The sequence below is a fragment of the Sinocyclocheilus anshuiensis genome, unplaced genomic scaffold, assembly GCF_001515605.1.
Source record: "Sinocyclocheilus anshuiensis isolate Anshui unplaced genomic scaffold, SAMN03320099.WGS_v1.1 scaffold1881, whole genome shotgun sequence".
Classification (NCBI taxonomy): Eukaryota; Metazoa; Chordata; class Actinopteri; order Cypriniformes; family Cyprinidae; genus Sinocyclocheilus; species Sinocyclocheilus anshuiensis.
This window is the reverse complement of record NW_015539947.1, coordinates 301,823-311,823: the sequence shown is the minus strand read 5'-3', so window position 1 is coordinate 311,823 and position 10,001 is coordinate 301,823. Positions and strand designations below refer to the sequence as shown.

The following is a 10,001-nucleotide window of genomic DNA, read 5'->3' as shown; positions in this document are numbered from 1 at the left end:
TGAATTCTCTGATAGATGTTTGACCATCTCATAACAGATATCATCTCTTCCAGGAGAAGTGTTTTTATAGTCCTGCAGCTGCTTTGTCTCGTATACATCTTTCGCCCCTCCCCGCCTCCTCGACTAACCAATCCTGTCCTCTGGAGCGACGGAAGAGCAGCCTGCGATTGGACACTTGAGACGTCAATCAAACAAGCGTAGCAACCGAAGCAAACAGTGACGTGGCCTTCGGGAGAACGCGATTGGCTGGCTCCTCTTGCTCTGCGTCAAAGCTGACGCGTTTCCACGGAAGTAACGAAGGCGGAAGTAGCAGCACAGTGATAAGTTTGGGTTTTCGTCTGAAGTACACGCAGAGGATTTGTGGGATAATTGATCTCTTCTCAGCGAGTGACGTTTCGTGGAGGTTTTGGTGATTCCGCGGCAGAATGGAGGTCAGTCGCTGAAGTTCAAACGCGCGCAACCGAGCGAGCGTCAGACGCGTTAATTTATGCGAATGAGGCTAATTATCATTAAATGACTTTAATTAGTGATCTGTGTGGCGCTGCTAACAGAGAGAATCCAATCAGTTAGCTTGAGTCCAGCTTTACCGCGCGTGTGTGTGTGTGTGTGAGAGAGAGAGAGAGAGAGAGAGAGAGAGAGAGAGAGAGAGAGAGAGAGAGAGAGAGAGAGAGAGAGAGAGAGAGAGAGAGAGAGAGAGAGAGAGAGAGAGAGAGAGAGAGAGAGAGAGAGAGAGAGAGAGAGAGAGAGAGAGAGAGAGAGAGAGAGAGAGAGAGAGAGAGAGAGAGAGAGAGAGAGAGAGAGAGAGAGAGAGAGAGAGAGAGAGAGAGAGAGAGAGAGAGAGAGAGAGAGAGAGAGAGAGAGAGAGAGAGAGAGAGAGAGAGAGAGAGAGAGAGAGAGAGAGAGAGAGAGAGAGAGAGAGAGAGAGAGAGAGAGAGAGAGAGAGAGAGAGAGAGAGAGAGAGAGAGAGAGAGAGAGAGAGAGAGAGAGAGAGAGAGAGAGAGAGAGAGAGAGAGAGAGAGAGAGAGAGAGAGAGAGAGAGAGAGAGAGAGAGAGAGAGAGAGAGAGAGAGAGAGAGAGAGAGAGAGAGAGAGAGAGAGAGAGAGAGAGAGAGAGAGAGAGAGAGAGAGAGAGAGAGAGAGAGAGAGAGAGAGAGAGAGAGAGAGAGAGAGAGAGAGAGAGAGAGAGAGAGAGAGAGAGAGAGAGAGAGAGAGAGAGAGAGAGAGAGAGAGAGAGAGAGAGAGAGAGAGAGAGAGAGAGAGAGAGAGAGAGAGAGAGAGAGAGAGAGAGAGAGAGAGAGAGAGAGAGAGAGAGAGAGAGAGAGAGAGAGAGAGAGAGAGAGAGAGAGAGAGAGAGAGAGAGAGAGAGAGAGAGAGAGAGAGAGAGAGAGAGAGAGAGAGAGAGAGAGAGAGAGAGAGAGAGAGAGAGAGAGAGAGAGAGAGAGAGAGAGAGAGAGAGAGAGAGAGAGAGAGAGAGAGAGAGAGAGAGAGAGAGAGAGAGAGAGAGAGAGAGAGAGAGAGAGAGAGAGAGAGAGAGAGAGAGAGAGTGTGTGTGTGTGAGAGAGCGTGTGTGTGTGTGTGTGTATATACAGATATATATGGTTTATGAGGACACAAATGTGTATAATGACATGGGTACTACAACGTAAACATGGTTTATGAGGACACTTCCTGTGTCCCCTGTGTTACATGAAAAAGCAGAGAGTGTTGTGTCAGGATGTACCATGGTAATCCCACAGTAAGTTGGTGTGCTTTCACGTGAGTGTTTGAGCAGACGGATTGTTGTAAAGAAGAAAGCAAACGTGCTGTAGCTGTAGGAGTGTCATACTAACATCTCTCTCCTGTGACAGGACACAAACCCCGAGTCGCTGGCGTCTCCGGCAGGCCAGAGCTCCGGCAAATCCAAGGTAAGGGCCTTCACTGCGTGACACCTCATAGATTCAATGCGTTTGATTAAGAAGGTTCATTTCTGTTTTTCAACTTATAAAAGCTCAACTATACCAGAATCCCAGAGTAGTTACAGTTCCCAAATTGTTCAATGGAGATAAAGTCATGAGAAACATATTTTTATATTTTAAGAAACAATTTTTTTTTTTTAAATTCTGCTGTTGATTGCCTCGTTTAGTCTTTTTAAATACTGCATTACAAATAAAATCCACCCGGTGTTTTGTTTTTGGACTGAACTAGCATTTATTTAGTACAGCAAATGTTAATTATGATTCTGTTGTTACACTGAAATACATTTTTATTTTTTGACAACAAGGAAGATAAAGGTCTTGTATTTATCGACACCAACTTCTTTTAGTTGATTTTTGCAAACTTAATCTGAACTGTCCAAATTTCGCTTGTAGACTGTATTTGTAAACTTTTTGCAGTCATCTTCTTCTAAAGACTTTTAAATAACAAAAGACAAAACTCCTCTGTGTGTGTTTTATAAGGTACTACTACAATACGATGTTCCTGAATCCCTCTTAAATAGCGTTGTAACATTTAAGGTTAAAATGTTGCTGTGCATTTTAAGATATTGCTTTGTATAAATATGTACATATTTGTATGTGTTTCATTGATGTTAATGAAATGAAAATCAAAGGAAGAATCTTGTTTTATTGTTATTGCAGGTTGATTTTAAATATATAGAAGGCAATTCATAATTAAATTAAGATTTAAATTAAGATTTTGTGAAAAAATAAATAAGGTTGTCTTTAAAGGATTCGTTTATTCAAAATATTTGTCATAATTTCTGACTCTCACGTCTTCTGCGAAACACAAAAGAAGATAAAAGACTATTTCAGCTGTTCTTGTCTTTGCAATGAATGGTGTCCGAAAGATTGACGCGTATTATTGTATGGAGCAAACAGCTAAAACATAACTCAAATACCTTCTTTCCTGTTTCGCAGAAGAATAAGTCAAACTCCAGAAGAGTAAGTGATGGCAGATTGTTGGGTTATTTTGTGTTTCTCTGTCTCGTTAAAGCTGGACACGCTGTCTAAAGAAGATCTGATCAAGTTTGCAAAGAAACAGATGGTGGCAATGCAGAAGATCAAGTCTAAATGCACAGGTGAGATTGTAATAGTTGCTTCTTAATTGTAAAAAATTATTTGTAAAAGCTTAATATTGAAGTATAAGTATTGTTTTTTTTTTTCAATTTTGTAAACCAGATTTAGAGAAGGAGATTGAAGTGTTAAAGCATGCTCCGAGTGGCACATCAGACTCCTCCGTTATCCAGGTTAGTCCACCTGTGAAACACTGTCAGAAAGCAGCCTTAGTTTTCTTCTTTCTGCCGTTGGAGAAGAATCTGTAGAGATGTCATCCGTTTAACACAACCAGTGCTCTCTTAGGACAGCTTAGATTGCACAGCTTTACCAACAGTTACTTTTAGACTGCTAGATTTCTAATGAAACATGATGCTAAAAGAAGAGAAGCATCGAACAGCTCTCGCTGAGAAACCTTCCTTTTTCCACTCTGGTGCTGTTAAATAAGGAGCGGCGTGACACGATGACGTCCATCGCTGAAGTAGGATGATCATGGCACACAGAAAAGTAAACGTTCCCACACTAGCTTCAAAGGACTTTTATTGACATAATATTATATGGTCGTGGAATATGGTATGAGTGTCATGGTGTTGAAAACAAACAAGCATATCAGTAAAATGCTGATGCATGAGTTAGCTGGAGTAATGTAGCTCGCTGATGAAAAGCTGTGAAGATTAATACTGTACCTAAAGCCATCAACACCTCACTACAAGCGCTTCTGTGTGTTCCTGAACCCGCTCCTCATCGTGCTGAGAAACGTTCCTGCAAAGACTATAGATACAGGAGAGAGAATCAGCGGGAAACACTGCCTGTTTGCATATGAAAATGATTTGTGTCCAGGATGTGTCTGAGTTTGAGTTAATCTCAACAGGAACTGAGTGAGCGGATGGACGCTGTGCTGCAGGAGAAAGCTGAGAGTCACCAGAGCCTGACGTTACTGCGCAGAGAACACGAAGAGTTCAGGAAGCAAGCACAGGTATTTACAGCACTTGTGTAAGGTTGGCTAGTATCCAGCAAATATAATGCATATTAAATATGATCAACTGCAAGTGTAATAACAAGCAAAGTGAGGAAATAAATACTGCACAAAATAAGGTATAAATAAATGATCCAGTGGGGAAATTGTGTGATCATTTTCATATTGTTTAGTTTAGTTTATCTAGTAATCGTTTCTTACATTGAAGTCTATCTATATTTCCCACTTACTCTTCTTCCTCCTCTAAGATAATGAGGATAATGGAGTCTAATTAAAGCTTGTGTTAGAGGTGTTGAGATTGTGTTGAATCCATGATTTCCACGTGTTCTTTCTGTAACTTTACATGTATTGTATGAACTCCGCTGTTTTTAAGTGACTGACTTTAGGTCACATGTATTCGCAGGAGACAGTGGCGAGATTAGCAGCTCTTCAGGAGGAGCTAGACTTCAAAAACAAAGAGTGTACAGAAATGCAGACGCACACAGCGGAGCTCACTGCTGACTTCAAAGCAACCTGTACTCAATACGAGTCCAGAATATCTCAAACTCAGGAAGAGCTGGAAGAAGCCAGGCGCCAGTGGATGGCAGCAGCGGAGGATCTGAAAGACTCTCACCAGACGAGCCTCACCGAGTCCCAGCAGGAGACGGAGAACCTCCAGAGGGAAATCCAGAGGCTGAACAGACAGTACGAGGATGACGTGCGGTTCCTGGAGGAGCAGCTGGAGGTGAACGCGGCAGACTTCGAGAGGGAGCGCGAGCGGCTGCTTCTGCTGCAGGAGGAGCTGTCGGAGCAGCTGGCGCTGAAGGAGGGCTTCCTGCAGGACGTGCAGGAGGAAGAGGAGGACACCAACAGAGCGGGGCCTCCCAAACAGTCCCCGAGTGCCAAGATATCGGACGACTCGAGTCACGAGGCCAGCGTGCTGAAACTGGCACTGGAGGATTTGCAGTCTCGAAACATGATGCTTCAGGAAGAGCTTGTGTTTTTGCGAAATGTGAAGCGGGAGCTGGAGTCCGAGCTGAAGCAGGTGCGAGAGGAGTTCACCGTGGAGAAGGAAGAACTGGAGTTCAGAATCGACGAGCTTCAGATGAACAGAGGTGAAGAGAGGTGCAGCGTCTCTGAAGAGTCCCACAGCGACGGCCTGAAGCAAACCTGCTGGAGTGCTGGAGGAGAGCAGCAAGACAGACCCTCAGCTCCGTCTGAAGATCAGGACCGAGCAGAGCGCTTCATGAAGCAGTACAGAGCCATGAAGGAGCACACGGCTGCCTCGCTTCAGGCTCTGCAGGAGAAGCTCCAGAGCGTCTTCCAGGAGAGGGACCGATTGCTGGAGCACTGCATAAATGCAGAAGAAGCATCAGAGTCGGCAGCGGAGGGACTGGAGATGTCTTTTGAGGACCTAAGGAACAAAAATGAAGAGATCCTAGTGAGTCTTCAACACGAGGAGGCTCTTGTCCTCAAGTTCAAGGAGATGCTGAAGTTCACAAGGTCTGAATCCGAGCATGAGCTCACACAGGCCAGTAACCTGGAGAATCAGCTGTCCTCCGTGACCGAGGAGAAAGATGAGCGCATAAAGACCCTCGAGGAGGATGTCAGTGCTCTTCAAGCCAGACAGGACGAGTGTGGAGACACCATCAAGCTTCTCCGGTCTCAGATCTCCAGTCTGTCAGAAGAGAGAGACGGCCTTCAGCGAGACATGGAGGCTAATCAGGAGCATCTCTCTGGCCTTCAGTGCCACATCACTGAGATCCTGCAGCAGAGCTTCTCTGAGACGGAGGTCGACGGCTCGTCTGATATCTCTGCGCTCATAGACCGTCTCTGGACTGCAGCTCAGGAGGAGAAAGCAGTGTTACGCCAGCAGCTGGAGGAGAGAGTCGAGCATGTCACCGCCGAGCTGCAGGCGCGAATCCATGACCTCCTGCGGGAGAAGGACCTGCTGAAGGCCAGTCTGGATGATGTGCTGTTAGACACCGAGGGACTGCAGAAGGACCTGAGAGAAATGCAAGCCATGAATGAGAAGCTGAGGGCAGAAAACCACAGTCTGCTCGCTCAGGTCGCTGACTTGAGCAGGGGTTTAGAGGAAAAAGGAAAGGAGTCGCCGGATGAAAGCGACGCACAGGTTCACGAGGCCAGCGAGCTCCAGCAGGCTCTTGCTGACAGAGACGCTGTAATATCGCAGCTCAGGGAAGAAGTCGCTCACTTACAGGTATCCTGTGTTTGTGATGCAGGCTAGAATGTTTTCTTGTATAGAAGCAAGAAGTCAATCACTGAGATCTCAAAGGAGAAAGCTAAGAATAGCAGGGTCAGCTTCTATAGACGTGCTTGAGAGACCAGAATGCATTTCATTTTTCTGTTCTCATTTGCTCCATTATTGTTTCCATGAATTATAATAACAGAGAGAGATGGACAGTGGCAGGCTGTATCAGAAACCTCCGCGCAGCAGCGTCAGCTCATTTAATGCCTGGTGTTTATCTAGAGGGACTCGAGGACGGACTAGCATTAATCATGCATTAATAGTCTAAACATGCAGTTATTTATAGCAGAATTGCTCCACAAAGATCTCTTATGTTTCTTTTCTGCTGACTGTCCATTTTCAGATGTGCAAGGAGTCATCGTTGTCTGATGAAAATGAACAAATTAAAGCTTTATCTCATGAAATAGGTAAGTTCGTTCACGTTAGACTTTGAGAAAACCTCTTTATTTCATGATGCCTGCCTGAACTGTTTCTTTTATATTCTTGATGATTCGTCTGTAATGTAGAAATGCTGAAGAAAGAAAGCAAAGATAAGGATGAACGCATGAACAAAATCAAAGCTGTTGCTGTGAAGGCTAAAAAGGAGCTGGACAACAGCAAGAAAGAGGTTTGACGTGTCTCGTACTCGTGGAGACGGGTGTCAGATAGCGTCTCTGTCAGTGCTGTTGATTTGGGCTGTGTTTGGCGCTCTAGGTCGTCTCTCTGAGAGAAGAAGCGGACCAGCTGAAGGCTGAGCGAGACACATTATCACGGTCTATGAAGGACATCATCCACGGCGCAGAGGACTACAAGGTTTGGAGTTCAGTCCTCTATTCTAGTTGAATTCATCTGTAGATGAGAGGTTTACTAGTGCTGTTTTAAACGACACATTTCTAGAACCTGATGGTGGATTATGACAAGCAGGCTGAGCTGCTGGATCTGGAGAGAGAGAAGCTGGAGCAGGCCAGTAAACACAGTGAAGATTTAACCAAACGCCTTCACAATGCAGTTCAGCAGGTACTTCAGTAACAGCCGTCTATCCGTCGTCGTGTGAAAGCAAGTGTGATTTATGGGCGGAATAGGTTTAGGTTGTAGTGATTGTGATTCTGTACGCCTGTGGCTCCTCTGCTGGACACCTGTGTGTGTGAACTTGAGGAGAAGTGGCTTCATACAATCACTAAACATCTGTGAATGATTGAGGGTCATTGAGCAGAACCGATGAAGAGACGTGAATCTAGCCTCCGCAGCCTGTGACTGATTCACTTGTATCTAATGACATTCACGCATGTTTAAGTGTGCAGCAGTACAGAATGAGCGGGATGATTGTTTTGTGTGTCTGTGTCTCAGCACGAGCTGCTGTCCTCAGAGCGACAGGACCTCACGGCCCGTATAGAGACGCTGCAGAGTAACGCCACGCAGCTGGAGTCACAGATACTGGAGACGCAGAAGCTGAAGTGTGGGCTGGAGCGAGAGCTGGAGGCAGAAAGGCTTTTAAGAGAGCAGAAGTCTAAGGTACAGCTCAACGAGTCTGACCTCTTACAGCAAACACTGACTTTCTGATGCATCCCTGCAGCAAAACATCTCTCTCTCTCTCTCTATATATATATATTTTTTTTTTTTTTTCTGTCACTGGTATCGTAGGTTTGCAGGAATGTTTTCTGTTGTTCTTCATTGAGGTTTTGAGGCTGTTGTTGGATCTGTGTGGATGTGTTTTCTTGCAGGAGCATCAGTCTGCAGTCAGGGAGGTGGAGGAGCTCCAGGCTCAGCTCAGCAGACACAAACATCAGCTCCAGCAGACCGCTCAGGAGCTCGAGCAGCTGCGCAAGGCACGACCCAGTCCAGTCTCCTGTTCACATCCTGATCCTGATCCTACCCCCCAACAAATATACAGATAGATAGATGGATAGGATTTTGACTAGAGTCTGGATTTAGCTCAACGTCAGTACCCAGTTTACTTGGGGGGGAAAAAAATGGAAATGAAGATATGAAGTCTTGTTTTCTGAGAAATTGAACGAAATTAAGCAAGTTAATGTTTAAAAAAAGAAAAAATATCTGTAAATGAGCTGTGAAAACTTATTTTTTTCCCCTTTGAATTAAGTTGATTTTTCTGACCCAGTTGGCAGATATTTTTCTTGTTTTAATCATAAAGTCTGTTAATTTTGAGCAAATTCTGAGCATAAAAGACTTCTTATGTTCTGTTATTTTGCTTCTCAAGTAAATGTTTTGATTTAAGAATCTTTAGTTTTGCACTGGAAAACAAGACAAAAATACTGAGGAAGAACAAAAATAAAGTAATATTCATATTACATATAACTTTTTTTTAATTCATGAATTAAAGTAATAAAGAGCACTTTTAAATTGTATTATTGATCGTTGTGTTGCTGATACAGCTCATTGTCTGCTCCACTGATATTTCCAGATTGATATAGAACATACTGATGTGTTGTGTTCCCTGTGTGATGCAGGTTATATGTTTAAGAGTTCATTTCATTCATAAATGCTGCTCGCCCAAACTGCAGCCTGTTGAGTGTTGTGCTGATCTCTGCAGGACGCTCAGCAGAGCACACTGATGGACATGGAGATGGCAGACTACGAGAAGCTGGTGAAAGAGCTCAATCACAAGCTCTGTGAGAAAGACAAGCAGATGGAGGAGCACGAGATGCACATACAGACACAGAAAGAACGAGAACAACGGCTGATGGAGGAAATCGGTACTTACAACAGTGTTGTCTGTTCATTTGCAGCCGGCGTGGCTGATGTTGTGATCTGTGTGAAAGAGTCGGCCTCCAGCTCCACAGGATCAAACGCTGATGAATCTCATTGTGTGCTGATTCTCTCAGAGTCTCTGAAGCTGCTGCTGGATCAGACGGAAGACAAAGCCTCCAGGATGAAACAACTGCTGGTCAAGACCAAAAAAGATCTGGCAGACGCAAAACAAAAAGTGAGTCATGAAATCAGTCTCGGAATACACGTCCTTAAAAATGAACATCTAATTAGTCACGCGTCGCCTTGCTCTTAATTTAGAAGATCAAGAGAATGATGTGAACCCTGTAGCTTGATATGGCGGTGTGTTTGTACAGTGATGCAGTGCATGTTGTCCTTAGGAAGCGGCGCAGGTGATCTCGCAGTCTGCTCTGAGAGGAGATCTGGAGGCCCATCAGCAGCAGCTGGAGGTGCTGAAGGTAGGAGGTGTTGGGGTGATGTTCTGGATCTCTGTATGGTCTGCTGTGGCTCACTGGGTGGTGTGTGCGTCTCTCTGTCTCAGATCCAGTGCAGTGAGCTGACGGCCGAGCGTCACCGGCTGCAGGAGCAGCTGAAGCTGATGAGCGAGCAGCACCAGCGGACCTCCAGCTCGTATCAGCACAGTCTGAACACGCTGCAGGACGAGTGCACGACCGCTAAGGTGCTGCGGTGAACACTAGACTGCCTCCTCATGCCGTCTGTGTATAGCATCTCTCCCTTAGATGCACAGTCGAGCTGCGTGTCCTTCTGCTCATTCCTGCAGACAGATTGAAGCTCTGACACTGGGATGTTTTCCACAGGACACTAGTCTTGTTAACAAAACACAATTATAGCTCAGCCATCAGCCCCAGCGGCTCCTAATAAATCGTGAGCTACAGAAGCGAGAGGAAATGCTTCTGAGTTTCCTGCTCAGGGGAAACGCACACATGATTTTATTCATTAGAGCGCTGCAGCGCTGTTTGCTTGAGCAAAGAATGCCCACGTCAGCTTCTGTATATTTATACATGTTTGTCTACACTTGCTTTTGC

At 45.1% G+C, this 10,001-nt stretch overlaps 1 protein-coding gene across 1 annotated transcript in view; it reads left to right on the top strand.

Annotated features, from left to right (window-relative positions):
• The first annotated feature begins 279 nt into the window (after positions 1-279).
• Positions 280-10,001, top strand: part of gcc2 (GRIP and coiled-coil domain containing 2) — a 17,266-nt gene continuing 7,544 nt past the window's right edge. Inside the window, exons 1-16 of the mRNA XM_016484111.1 lie at positions 280-431; positions 1,847-1,903; positions 2,970-3,054; positions 3,155-3,222; positions 3,900-4,004; positions 4,408-6,204; positions 6,596-6,659; positions 6,759-6,859; positions 6,946-7,044; positions 7,129-7,248; positions 7,579-7,743; positions 7,953-8,057; positions 8,780-8,942; positions 9,072-9,172; positions 9,336-9,413; positions 9,497-9,634. Coding sequence (XP_016339597.1) covers positions 426-431; positions 1,847-1,903; positions 2,970-3,054; positions 3,155-3,222; positions 3,900-4,004; positions 4,408-6,204; positions 6,596-6,659; positions 6,759-6,859; positions 6,946-7,044; positions 7,129-7,248; positions 7,579-7,743; positions 7,953-8,057; positions 8,780-8,942; positions 9,072-9,172; positions 9,336-9,413; positions 9,497-9,634 — 3,252 coding nt within the window. The 5' untranslated portion in view covers positions 280-425. The remainder of the gene's footprint in view (positions 432-1,846; positions 1,904-2,969; positions 3,055-3,154; positions 3,223-3,899; positions 4,005-4,407; positions 6,205-6,595; positions 6,660-6,758; positions 6,860-6,945; positions 7,045-7,128; positions 7,249-7,578; positions 7,744-7,952; positions 8,058-8,779; positions 8,943-9,071; positions 9,173-9,335; positions 9,414-9,496; positions 9,635-10,001) is intronic.